General features: G+C 53.1%; 1 protein-coding gene across 1 annotated transcript in view; it reads right to left on the bottom strand.

The window, feature by feature from the left end:
* Positions 1-12,827, bottom strand: part of HIPK4 (homeodomain interacting protein kinase 4) — a 13,728-nt gene extending 901 nt beyond the window's left edge. Inside the window, exons 1-3 of the mRNA XM_026447712.1 lie at positions 12,078-12,827; positions 3,635-3,991; positions 160-1,005 (exon numbers count right to left, since the gene is read on the bottom strand). Of these exons, the coding sequence (XP_026303497.1) occupies positions 160-1,005; positions 3,635-3,991; positions 12,078-12,542 (1,668 nt within the window). The 5' untranslated portion in view covers positions 12,543-12,827. The remainder of the gene's footprint in view (positions 1-159; positions 1,006-3,634; positions 3,992-12,077) is intronic.
* Between the last annotated feature and the right edge of the window lie 946 nt (positions 12,828-13,773).

Below are 13,773 nucleotides of genomic sequence, written 5' to 3'. Positions count from 1 at the left end.
ATGTGGGTTGAGTGTGCTGAGCCTCTTCACACCCTAATCATATACTGAATGTGGGTTGAGTGTGCTGAGCCTCCTCACATCCTAATCTTATCCTAAGGTGGGTGAGTGTGTGCTGAGCCTCCTCACACCCTAATCGTATCCTAAATGCACCCGGCTTACCTCAGCCTCCATGGTCATGTTGTCAATGTTGGGCCCATCCCCATCTCGCTGCAGGATGGCCGGTGGCTCAGCAGAGGCCCCAAGATGCTCTCCTTCCTCCCAGCTGCTGCCCCGGCAGGGCCTGTCATCCTCAGGCGAGACCTGGCTCAGCCGGATGAGGTTGCTGAAGTTGGAGTCGGACTTGGAACCCGCAGGTGGCTTGTGGGCCTTGTGACGGCCCACCAGGCGGCTGCTGTAGAAGGCCAGGATGGGCTCGGGGCCCGAGTCGGGCATGTGGTGGCCAGTGATGGCTGCCTTGAGGGGGGCCATCATGTCGGAGACCACATCGGTGCAGGTCTCACCCCATAGCCCATGCCCAGCCTCCTGCAGACTCAGGTCATCCAGCTGGTCGATGGCTCTTTGCATACCTGGTGCCTTCTCCTCTCGGAAGAAGGGGCTGCTGCTGGCCACACTGCTCATGCCCGCAGCCTCCTTCTCCTCAGCCAGACGGTAGTAGGGGGTCCCATCTTCTGCAGCCACGACAGGCGCGGGGGGCTTGCCCTCCACCTGCAGCGAGAGGCGGTAGCTGCGCAGTGAGAGCCGGTAGTAGTGGGTGGTCTCGTGGGCATTGCGCAGCTGCTGCATGGACACGAAGGGGTGGCGCAGGGCAGCACTGGGGCTGATGCGTTCATGTGATTCCCAGGTCAGCATGCGTTTGATCAGCTCCACCATGCTCTTGAGGTCGGCGTGCTCTGCCAGTGCCTCCCGGTCAGGGAAGGTCAGCCGACTGGCCACACTGCCACCATTCACTGTCTCGATCTGGTCCAAGGACTGGAGCATATACTTGCGGCGCTCCAGTGGGCGCACCTGGCAGGGCATGGAGAAGGGAGCAGGGTTAACCCTTGTGCAGGGCTAGGGTCCTGAGCACTCCTGCTGTGGCACCCACATGTAGCACCAACTTCCAGGTCTGCCCATGATCTGCCTTGGAGCTCTCTGGCTGCTAGGAGGGCCACCCTGGATCGGTCACACCCGAGCCCCTCTAATCTAACCCAAAGCTTTCACTGGTCCAAGTTCCACCCCTTGCCCCAGACCTCCAGTCCCCCTCAGCACCATGGGTGCAGCCCCTACCAGCAGCTAGCAGAGGGGCTGCGCGGAATCTCTAGTCCTCCCTGGAATCAAATCCAGGTCCCTCTTACTGCCACAGCTCCACGCTTGATCCCAGGCCTCCCGGTGGTGGGACCCAGACCCTTCTTGCTACACTAGTTTATGGAACTATTTCCCTGCTATGGAACCGCCATCAACTTTTAGTCTCACCTGTGGTCCCATCCAGACCCTTCTTGCTGTGAAATCAAGACTTGTGACCTCAAACTCCTAGTCCCAGGCTCTTGCTGCACAGATTGGAGGGGCAAACCCATAGAGGTAGCAGACTGGCTGCTGCCCCAAACCTCTAGACTCACCTGAGGTCTCACTCAGAAAGTTTTTTTTTTTTTTTTTTTTTGAGACAGTTTCACTCTTGTCACCCAGGCTAGAGTGCAATGGCGCAATCTCGGCTCACTGCAACCTCTGCCTCCCAACTTAAAGCGATTCTCCTGCCTCAGCCTCCCGAGCAGCTGGAATTACAGGCATCCACCACGATGCCCAGCTAATTTTTGTATTTTTAGTAGAGACAGAGTTTCACCATATTGGCCAGGCTGGTCTCAAACTCCTGACCTCAGGTGATCCACCCGCCTTGGCCTCCCAAAGTGCTGGGATTACAGGTGTGAGCCACTGCGCCTGGCCTCAGATCCCCTTTTTTTTTTTAGAGTTTTTTAAACAGGCTCTGTTTAAAAAACTCTGCTCTGTCGCCCAGACTGGAGTGTAGTGGTGCAATCACAGCTCACTGCAACCACCAACTCCTGGATTCAAGTGATCTTCCCACCTCAGCCTCCCAAGTAGCTTGGAACTATAGGTGTGTGCCACCATGCCTGGCTAAATTAAAAAAATTTTTTTTTCTAGAGACGCAGTCTTGCTATGTCACCCAGGATGGCTTCAAGTGATCCTCCTGCCTTGGCCCCACCAAAGTGCTCGGACTACAGGTATAAGCCGTTGCACCTGCCTCTTTTGCAATTCTCACAGCCAGTCTCAGTCCTCATTTTTTCTCCATGGTCTCATCCCTCTTGCCACATAAGTTGCTGGCCCCAGAGCTGAAGCTGGCAGAGAAGTTGCCCCAATCTTCCTGTCACACTTGTAGTATGACCCAGATCCCTCTTGCTAGAGCAGCCCTCACATCTGACTTCCAAATATCTAATTCTCCCTGCAGTTTCTCCCCCAGATCTATCTTGCTGCAGCAGCTGACCAGTCCCACACTTGATCTCACCCAGCTCTTTCTTGCTGTGAAAATGCCCTAGGCTGACCCCCAAGTTCCAGTTCTCACTGAGGTTTAGCCCAGAAATATTTTTTTTCAATCATTAAAATAATATTTTTTGGCTGGGCACAGTGGCCCATGCCTGTAATCCCTCCGCTTTGGGAGGCTGAGGCGGGTGGATCATGAGGTCAGGTATTTGAGACCATCCTGGCCAACATGGTAAAACCCCGTCTCTACTAAAAATACAAAAAATTAGCCGGGTGTGGTGGCAAGTGCCTGTAGTCCCAGCTACTCGGGAGGCTCAGGCAGAAGGATCTCTTAAACCCGGGAGGCAGAGGTTGCAGTGAGCCAAGACTATGCCACTGCACTCCAGCCTGGGCAACAGATCGAGACTCCCTCTCAAAAAAAAAAAAAAAGAAAAAAAATTTTCTTTAATTTTGTTTTTTATTCTTTTCGCTCCATTCTTCTGGTCTGATAGATTTTTCTTTTTCTTTTTGAAACAGGGTCTTGCTCTGTCACCCAGGCTCAAGTGCAGTGGCATGAACACAGCTCACTGTAGCCTGGATCTCCCAGGCTCAAGGAATTCTCCTGCCTCAGCCTCCCATGTATCTGGGACAATAGGCCCATACCACCACGCCCAGCTAATTTTTTTTTTCCACATTTTATAAAGAGGAGGTCTCTAGGCTGGGCGCGGTGGCTCAAGCCTGTAATCCCAGCACTTTGGGAGGCTGAGGTGGGTGGATCACGAGGTCAGGAGATCGAGACCATCCTGGCTAACACGGTGAAACCCCATCTCTACTAAAATTACAAAAAAAATTAGCCGGGCGTGGTGGCGGGCGCCTGTAGTCCCAGGTATTCGGGAGGCTGAGGCAGGAGAATGGCGTGAACCCGGGAGGCGGAGCTTCCAGTGAGCCAAGATCACGCCACTGCACTCTAGCCTGGGCGACAGAGCGAGACTCCGCCTCAAAAAAAAAAAAAGAGAAGGTCTCACTATGTTCCCCAGGCTAGTCTCAAACCCCTGGGCTCAAGGGGTCCTCCCACCCCAGCCTCCCAAAGTGCTAGAATTACAGGTGTGAGCCACGTCGCCCATCCTCGATTTTTTTTCGTGTAACAGCCCCCACACTCACTGCCCTCACCCAACTTTTCCCTTACCTTCGTCTCAGCCAGGTAGTCAGCCGAAGACTTGAGCTGCCAGGGGTTGGCGGCGTCAGGGTGGAGATTGCGCTTAAAGAAGTGGTGGGCCTTGCAGGCGGCGTGCAGCAGGTGCGCCTTGGGGAGGCCCTGGGTTTCGCAGATGTAGCGCACCTGGTCGTACTCGTTGTTGCCCGGGTAGAGGGGCCAGCCCAGGTGCAGCTCAGCCATGACGCAGCCCAGGGACCACACATCCACCTTCTCGCAGAAGGGCAGCCCCAGCAGGATCTCGGGGGCCCGGTAGAAGCGCGACTGGATGTATGGCTCCTTCACATAGCGCACCTCGCTGAAAATGCTGGCAGAGCCAAAGTCAATCACCTGTCAGGTGGAGAAGAGGGCGAGTGGGCAGGTCAAGCTGCAGGGACAGCCCAGCTGGGCCACCCCTGGCATCTCTCACCTGGCATATTCCTGCATCTGCTATTTGACTCTGGCCGTCTCTGGGTCTGTGACTCTTTAGTTGCTTTGTGGGTTTTTGTTTGTTTGAGACAGAGTCTGGCTCTTGTTGCCCAGTTTGGAGCGCAATGGCACTATCTTGGCACACTGCAACCTCCACTTCCCCGGTTCAAGCGATTCTCATGCCTCACTCTCCTGAGTAGCTGGGATTACAGGCGCCCGCCCCCACGCCTGGCTAATTTTTTGTATTTTTAGTAGAATTGGGATTTCACTATGTTGGCCAGGTTGGTCTCGAACTCTTGACCTCAGGTGACCCACACGCCTCGGACTCCCAAAATGCTGGGACTACAGGCATGAGCCACTGCGCCCAGCCTTTGTTGTTGTTTTTTGTTTGTTTGTTTGTTTGCTTTTTGAGACCGAGTCCCACTCTGTTGCCCAGGTTGGAGTACAGTGGCACAATCTAGGCCCACTGCAACCTCTACCTCCTGGATTCGAGTGATTCTCCTGCCTCAGCCTCCCCAGTAGCTGGGTCTACAGGTGCACACCACCATGCCCTGCTAATTTTTGTATTTTTAGTAGAGACGGGGTTTCACCATGTTGGCCAGACTGGTCTCGAACCCCTGACCTCAGATGATCCACCTGCCTCAGCCTCCCTAGCTGGAATTACAGGCATGAGCCACCTCACTCAGCTGTGGTCGTAGTTCTTAAGTCCCTATCTCTGTCTCTTCCAGTCTTTGTGTCTGGTTCGAGTGACGGACTCTGTTTCTCTCCACTAGAACTATGCATAGGAGGATTAGGACCCTACTCTTCCTCTTGTACCCCACACCTTGTCCATCAGCCAACAGATCTAGAATCTGCTCGCTCTGCATGCCATCCGCAGCCCCCACCCTGGTGCTATCCCACATCCTCTCCAACCTAGGCTAACACAGGGGCCTCCTCGCTGGTCTCCCTGCTCCTCTCCTCTGTCCCCTAGTCTGTCTCTCACAAGCATCCAGGGGGATCCTGTGGTCGCCTGGGATAGATTGGGTCCTCCCCTGCTCACAGTCACATCCTGTGACAAAAGCCAAGGTCCTCACCGTGGCCCACAGGTCTCCAATGTCTGCTCTGTCACCTCTCTGCCACATCTCCCACTCTCCCCGTCACTCACCCTTCTCTAGCCATAAGGGCCTCCTCACTATTCCTTACATAAGTCAGACATTCCCAGCTCAGGGTTTTGCACTGGCTGTTTCCTCTGCCTGAAATGCTCTTCCCTGCATGAGCACAGGGCTCCCTGCCTCACCTCCTTCAGGTCTTTACTCAAATGTCACGTTTCTATCAAAAGTAGAAAGGGAGGATAAAAAAAATGATCACCTTCTCAGTGAGGCCTCCCCTAATCATTCTGTTAAAGCATCAGCCCCCACCCTTCCTATCCCTCTGCCAGGCCCCTGTTTTTCCTTTTCTTTTTTTTTTTTTTTTTTTTTTGAGATGAAGATTTTTGAGACAGAGTTTTGCTTGTCGCCCAGGCTGGAGTGTAATGGTGCAATCTTGGCTCACTGCAACCTCTGCCTCCCAGGTAGCTGGGATTACATGCGCTTGCCACCACGCTCAGCTAATTTTTACATTAGCTAGTAATGTAACCCCGTCTCTGTTAGTAGAGACGGGGTTTCGCCATGATGGCCAGGCTGGTCTCAAACTCCTGACCGCAGGTGATCCACTCGCCTCGGCCTCCCAAAGTGCTGGGATTACAGTCGTGAGCCAACGCACCCGGCCCCACCATCGCTCTTAATGCCATTTCACACACTGTATCTTTTAATTTTTTATTTTAATTTTATTTTTTAATTATTTATTTTTTGTGATGGAGTCTCGCTCTGTCACCCAGGCTGGAGAGCAGTGGTGTGATCTTGGCTCACTGCAACCTCCACCTACTAGCTTCAAGCGATTCTCCTGCCTCAGCCTCCGAGTCGCTGGGATTACAAGCACTAATCTTTTGTGTTTTTGGTAGAGATGGGCGGGGTTTCACCATGTTAGCCAGGCTGGTCTCAAACTCCTGACTCAGGTGATCTGCCTGCCTCAGCCTCCCAGAGTGTTGGGATTACAGGTGTGAGCCACTGCACCCAGCCCTTTTTTTTCTTTTTAGAGACAGGGTCTTGCTTTATCACCCAGGCTGGAGTGCAGTGACTCCATCATAGTTCACTGCTGCCGTGAACTCCAGGGCTCATGAGATCCTCCCACCTCAGCCTCCTGAGTAGCTGGGACCGCAGGCACGCACCACCATACCCAGCTAATTTTTTAACTTTTTGTAGAGATAGAGATGGGTCTCACTGTGTTGCCCAGGATGGTCTTAAGCTCCTGGGCTCAAGTGATCCTCCTGCCTCAGCCTCCCAACATGCTGGGATTATAGGCATGAGGCCCCGCACTTGGCCCTAGTCTACTTCCTTATCAAGTTCAGCATTTCTCTTCCCAGATAGGATGTTAGTCCCACAAGGGCAAAGATTATATCCATTTTGTTCAATACCGTATCCCTAGATGCCTAGAACAGTACCTGGCACACAGCAGGGGCTCAGTAAATAATGAGTGAATGAATGAATGTACGGGCTTTGTAATCCTTCATTCTATTTCCATCTCTTGTTTGTATCTCTCTGTCTCTCTTCTGAGACAGTGGCTCACCCTGTCACCCAGGCTGAAGTGCAGTTGCATGATCTCGGCTCAAGGCAACCTCCACCTTCCAGGTTCAAGCGATTCTCCTGCCTCAGCCTCCCAAGTGGCTGGGACTACAGGCACGTGCCACCATGCCCGGCTAATTTTTGTATTTTCAGTAGAGATGGGTTTTCACCATGTTACCCAGGCTGGTCTTGAACTCCTAGGCTCCAGCAATCCTCCCACCTGGGCCTCCCAAAGTCCTGAGATTCCAGGCATGAGCCACTGTGCCTGGCCATTTGTACCTCTCTTGTTCTTTCTTTGCATCTACCTCTCCATCACTTGCCTATCTCTTGTCTCTCAGTGTCTCTCTCTCTTCCATCTCTTTCTCTGTGTCGTCCACTAGGCAGACACCTCCCTGAAGTCCAGGTCCTCTCTGTCTTCCTCATCAGGCACTGTTCACACCCGTCACAGGCCTTTGGCACATGACAGGTGCTTTGGCCAACAGCTGCAGAACCAACGCTGCGAATCGCCCAAAGCCTTTGTATCTCCCCATGCCTCTGGTGGAGCTGTCTGCCATTTTCACTCTGAATCTCCGTGACTCTCTCTTGGCCTAAGTTTCTTTTTCTTTTTCTTTTTCAGATGGTTTCACTCTTTTGTCCAAGCTGGAGTGCAGTGGCGCGATCTCGGCTCACTGCAACCTCCACCCCCACCCGGGTTCAAGCGATTGTCCTGTATCAGCCTCCCAAGTAGCTGGGATTACAGGTGCACCCCACCACACCTGGCTAATTTTTGTATTTTTAGTAGAGACGGGATTTTACCATGTTGGACAGGCTGATCTTGAACTTCTGACCTCAGTTGATCCACCCGCCTTGGCCTCCCAAAGTGCTGGGATTACAGGCTTAGGCCACCACACCTGGCCAGCCTCAGTTTCCTTCTCTGAGTTTTTCTGCTTTTCATTCAGCCATTTCTCACCTTTTTTTTTTTTTTTTTTTTTTTTTTTGGTGAGACAGAGTTGAGCTCTGTTGCCCAGGCTGGAGTGCAGTGGCGTGATCTCAGCTCACTGCAAAACCTCTGCCTCCCATGTTCAAGTAAGTCTCCTGCCTCTGCCCCCCAATTAACTGGGATTCCAGGGTATGTGCCACCATGCCTGGCTAATTTTCTTTTTTTTTTTTTTTTTCTGAGACAGAGGGACTTCCTCTGTCGCCCAGGCTGGAGTGCGGTGGCGTAACCTCGGCTCACTGCAACCTCCGCCTCCCAGGTTCAAGTGATTCTCCTGCCTCAGCCTCTGGAGTAGCTGGGATTACAGGCACCCGCCGCCACGCCTGGCTAATTTTTATACTTTTAGCAGAGATGAGGTTTCACCATATTGGTCAGGCTGGTCTTGAACTCCTGACCTCAGGTGATCCCCCCGCCTCGGCCTCCCAAAGTGTTGGGATTACAGGCGTGAGCCACCGCCCAGCCATCTCTCACCTTTTACTTGCAGAAAGCAGTATCATGAAATGGTTATTGATTGCAGTTCTAATCCCAGAGTGCCAGAGCGTCAGTACCCAAGAGGCTAAGTGACCCTGGTTACTTAATCCATATTTATGGAATTCATTCATTCATTCATTCATTCCACAGAGACAGTGGGGGTGATAATGCTGGTCAGGTGCTGTGGATCCATCCTGTCTGCCCCCTGCTGTGTTTGTAGAAGTCCCTGCTTCCCTGGGTCTCTGTCCTTCCACCTCTTGGGGCAGAATAATCCACCTTTTTCTGTCTCTCTATCTCTGTATCTCTGGCAAGCATTCATTTAGCACTGGCTCCATGATTGCAGTGCTGGGAGAGTCAGGGACACAGTGATGACTAAGTCCGCCCCAGCCTTGCCCTCAGGGTGCCCCTGGTTCAGACCCATCCAGACAGTATCAAACTCAAAAGCAGACAGAGGACTGGGCATGGTGGCTCACCCTTGTAATTCTAGCACTTTGGGAGGCCAAGGTGGGCGGATTGCATGAGCTCAGGACTTTGAGACCAGCCTGGGCAACGTGATGGAATCCCGTTTCTACCAAAAAATACAAAAATTGGCCAGGTGCAGTGGTCACGCCTGTAATCCCAGCACTTTGGGAGGCTGAGGCGGGCGGATCACAAGGTCAGGAGTTCGAGACCAGCCTGGCCATCATGATGAAATCCCATCTCTACTAAAAATACAAAAATTAGCCAGGCGTAGGCCAGGCGTGGTGGCTTACGCCTGTAATACCAGCACTTTGGGAGGCTGAGGTGGGTGGATCACCTGAGGTCAGGAGTCTGAGACCAACCTGACCAACATGGTAAAACCCCGTCTCTACTAAAAATACAAAAATTAGCCAGGTGTGGTGGCAGGTGCCTGTAATCCCAGCTACTTGGGAGGCTGAGGCAGGAGAATTGCTTGAATGTGGGAGGCAGAGGTTGCAGTGAGCTGAGATTGTGCCACTGCACTCCCCCCTGGGTAACAAGAGTGGAATTCTGTCTCAAAAAAAAAAATTAGCTGAGTATGGGTGGCGGCACCTGTAATCCCAGCTACTCAGGAAGCTGAGGCAGGAGAATTGCTTGAACCTGGGAGGCAGGAGAATTGCTTGAACCTGGGAGGCGGAGGCTATGGGCCAAGGTCACGCCATTGCACTCTAGCCTGGGTGACAAGAGCAAGAGCAAGACTCCATCTCAAAAAAGAAACAAACAAAAAAAATACAAATAGTCCCAGCTCCTCCGGAGGCTGGGGCAGGAGGATCACTTGAGCCCAGGAGGCGGAGGTTGCAGTGAGCCGAGAAGGTGCCATAGCACTGCAGCCTGGGCAAAAGAGCCAGACCCTGTCTCAAAAAAAAAAAAAAAAAAAAAAAAAAAACGGACAGAGGGGTCAGCACTAGGGGCCTGTGACAGTACGGAGGAGATGCGTCTGTGTGTCCAGCACAAGGCCAGACCCAAAGCAGGCACTCAGTAAATGTTTATTCATCGACAAACTGACCATGATGAATAATACACATGCTTCCAGTTGCTCGGACCAACAGGCTTTTGTCCCCCTCTACTCCTCTCTCGCTCTGTCACCCTTCTTGTAAGATCTATCAACAAATCCTCTTGTCTCTAGCTCCGAAATCTACCCAGAATCCACCCAAGTCTCCTGCTCCCACTGCCCTGACTCTGGTCCCAATCACCACGTCTCCCACGTGGACTAGCACAGTCACCCCTCTGCCTTCCTGCTCCTGCCCAACTCACCCCTTTCTGCTCCCCTTAAGCAGCCAGAGAAACAAGGCTTAGGCTTGTTTCTCTGAGTCAGACCGAGTCCTCCTCTGCTTAGATTCCTCCTGTGGCTCCATCTTCCTCGGAATAAAACTAGAGTCTGTGCTGTAACCAACAAGGCCCTGCATGCCTGGCCCCATCACCTCCTTGGACTCATTTCTTCCCTCTTCACCTCATTCATTCTGCTTCAGCCACACAGGCCTCCCCGGTGTTCTTCAAATGCATACAATTGGCACATTCCTTGATACGGTTTAGCTCTGTGTCCCTGCCCAAACATCATCTCTAAATGTCACCGAAGGAACCTGGTAGGAGGTGATTGGGTCCTGAAGACAGTTTCCCCTATGCTGTTCTCGTGATAGTGAGTTCTTATGAGATCTGATGGTTTAAAAGTGGCAGTTTCTCCTGCACGCTGTCTCTCCTGCCGCCATGTAAGACATGCCTTGCTTCCCCTTCACCTTCCACCATGATTGTAAGTTTCCTGAGGCCTCTCTAGCCATGAGGAACTGTGAGTCAATTAAACCCCTTTTCTTTATTTATAAATTACCCAGTCTCAGGTAGTTTGTTTGTTTGTTTGTTTTTGAGATGGAGTCTCATTCTGTTGCCCAGGCTAGAGGGCAGTGGCACCATCTTGGCTCACTGTAACCTCCACCTCTGTGTTCAAGTGATTCTCCTGTCTCAGCCTCCCGAGTAGCTGGGACTACAGGTGTGTGCCACCACGCCCAACTAATTTTTGTGTTATTAGTAAAGATGGGGTTTCACCATGTTGGCCAGGCTGGTCTCGAACCCCTGACCTCAAGTGATCCACCCACCTTGGCCTCCCAAAGTGCTGGAATTACAGGTGTAAGCCACTGTGCCCGGCCTACAGGTAGTTCTTTATAGTAGCGTGAGAACAGACTCCTACCTCAGGGCCTTTGCACTGGCTGTTCCCTCTGCCTGGATGCTCTGTCTCCAGATGGCTACACAGCTTTCTCCCTCCTTCAGGATTTCCCTCAAAGTTACCTTCTCAGTGAGGCCTAGCTGACCACCATGTCTAAAAGCTCACTCAGCACCACCCATCTCTATGAACACCCAGCATCCACTTCCTCCCTGCTTCTCACTTGCTTATCATATTTCACTCATTTATCTTGGTGACCCTCTGTCTCCCACTAGAATGTCAGCCCCACAAGGACAGGACCAGGCCAGAGAAGCTGAGCTGAGAATGGAGCAGGACAGGGAGATCTCAGGGCCTGGAAGGGAACGGGGGAGACCTCAGGTCTGGGACAGAGAAGACATCAGAATTGGGACAAGAAGATGGGGAGGATTTGGGGGCCAGGAGCAAGGCAGAGCCGTTAGGGACAGGGCCTTGGGAAGACCTCAGGCCCCAGAGGTAGACAAGAGAAATCTTAGTGTCTGAAGAGACTAGGCACAGTGGCTCCTGCCTGTAATCTCAGTGCTTTGGGAAGCTGAGGCAGGAGGATTGCTTGAGCCCAGGAGTTCAAGACCAGCCTGGACAATATAGCAAGGCCTCATTTCTACAAAAAAAAAAAAAAAAAAAAAAATTAATTCGCCAGGCACAGTGGTGTGTGCTTATAGTCTCAGCTAATTGGAAGGCTAAAGTGGGAGAATCGCTTGAGCTCAGGAGTTTAAGGCTGCAGTGAGCTATGATTGTACCACTGCACTCCAGCCTGGGCAACAGAGCAAGACCTTGTCTCTGAAACTAAATAAATAAATATCTTAAAAATTTTAAAAAGTAGGCTGGGCACAGTGGCTCACGCCTATAATCCCAGCACTTTCGGAGGCCGAGGCGGGTGGATCATTTGAGGTCAGGAGTTCGAGACCAGCCTGGCCAGCATGATGAAACCCCCGTCTCCAATAAGTACAAAAAAAATTAGCTGGGCATGGTGGCGCATCCTTGTAACCTCAGCTACTCGGGAGGCTGAGGCAGGAGAATCACTTGAACCCAGTTGAACCCAGGGGGCAGAGGTTGCAGTGAGCTGAGACTGTGCCACTGCACTCAAGCCTGGGCAACAGAATGAAAGTCCGTCTCACACACACACACACACACACACACACACACACACACACACACAAACCATCTAGGGCTGGAAGAAGCTGAGAAAAAGATAAGGAACTAGGGACTCAGCCACCCTAGACGGCCCCTACTCACCTTGACCCTGAAGGGGCAGCGGGTCTGGTCCACCAGCATGATGTTCTCAGGCTTGAGATCGGCGTGGATGATCGCCAGCTCCTTGAGCCGGGCCAGGGCTCTGAGCACCTGCAGGGTGACCGTACGGATGTGGCGGGCAGGGAGGGGCGCGAAGTTGTTCTCCTTCTGGAACTCAAAAAGGTTTTGCTCCAGCAGCTCGAAGACCAGGTAGAACTTGAGGGCGTCGTGGAAGAACTCAAGGAAGCGGATGACGTGGGCCTCCTCAGGGTCCAGGCCTCGCATGCAGTGCAGCAGCTTCAGCTCGTTCTTGATGATGCGGTTGCGGTAGGCGTCGTTCTTGAGGATCTTGATGGCCACCATCTCGCCCGTGCTCCGCCGCCAGCCCTTGGCTACCTCCCCGAAGGTCCCCTTACCCAAGACCTCGATGATGTCGTAGCAGTCGGTCTCCGACTGGATGGTAGCCATGGTGCTCCCGCTGCCAGACACCGCCCTGCCCAGGCCCCTGCGCCACTGGCTCTGCCGCCCAGGCCTCCCGCCTGGCCACCGACACAGCAGGCCCCCCAGTGGGGGAAAGAGAACCGCACTCGTGCCTTCTCCTATGAGGTTGGCCCCTGCTTCCCTGGCACCCCCAAATCCCCAGGCCACACTGTCAGTCTGCCAGGAGCTGCGCCCCTCCCCAAAAGCCCTCCTGGCTTGGGATGAGGGGCCCTAGGCCCCACTGAATGGGTTCCAGCGCTGTTGAGTGGCTCTGGTTCTGTTGTTGGAGACCTGAGCCCTGGCTGGAGTGGGGGTGGGGTGCCAGGCTGGGCCCCCTCCCCCGCCCGGTGGTGGAACCTTGCAAAGACCAAACAGGTGAAGTGTTGACAGAGGGGAGTCTAATCATGGGCCTTGGGCATACAGGAATGGGGATAAGGCAGGAGTGAGGAAAGGTGGGTTTCTTGAGCTTGGGAGATGTGATGTGTGAGTGTCTGTGTTCAGAAAACTCCTGTTCCAGCCTGTGATTGCTATAGCATGAGGGGTAAAAGGCCCTGAATGCCAGGCTAAGGAGTTTGGACTCTGTTCTGAGGGCACTGGGGAGCCACAGAAGGGCTTTGAGCAGGGGAGGGCAGGGTCAGATATGAGTGTCAGAAAGTTACTGTATGAAAAAGGATAGGTTGGAGCGGGTAAGAGTGGAAGCCCCAAGCCAGAGAAAGAGTCCAGGACAGGGCACAGATGGGAGAGGTCAGGGAAGGCAGGGCGAGGCCAGTGAATGAGACACTCCCAAGGCCAGAAGGAGCAGCCGTGAGACTGACAGGGTAGGGGAAAGGCGGGCGCTGTCTAAGACCAGGCCCAGGGCTCTGGCATGCAGAGGCAGTCCCTGGGAAATGGACATGGATAAGGAGCAGCTTGGGGGAGATGTTGAGGCCAAATTAGAAAATGTATTTATTTTTGGCTGGGTGCGGTGGGTCACGCCTGTAATCCCAGCACTTTGGGAGGCTGAGAAGGGCGGATCATGAGGTCAGGAGATCGAGACCATCCTGGCTAACATGGTGAAACCCTGTCTCTACTAAAAATACTAAAAATTAGCCGGGTGTAGTGGCGGGTGCCTGTAGTCCCAGCTACTCGGGAGGCTGACGCAGAAGAATGGCTTGAACCCAGGAGGTGGAGATTGCAGTGAGCCGAGATCGCACCACTGCACTCCAGCCTGGGTGACAGA

Source organism: Piliocolobus tephrosceles, chromosome 21 (genome assembly GCF_002776525.5).
Source record: "Piliocolobus tephrosceles isolate RC106 chromosome 21, ASM277652v3, whole genome shotgun sequence".
Taxonomy (NCBI): Eukaryota; Metazoa; Chordata; class Mammalia; order Primates; family Cercopithecidae; genus Piliocolobus; species Piliocolobus tephrosceles.
Note: the sequence above shows the minus strand (reverse complement) of the source record. Positions and strands in the feature narration are given on the sequence as shown.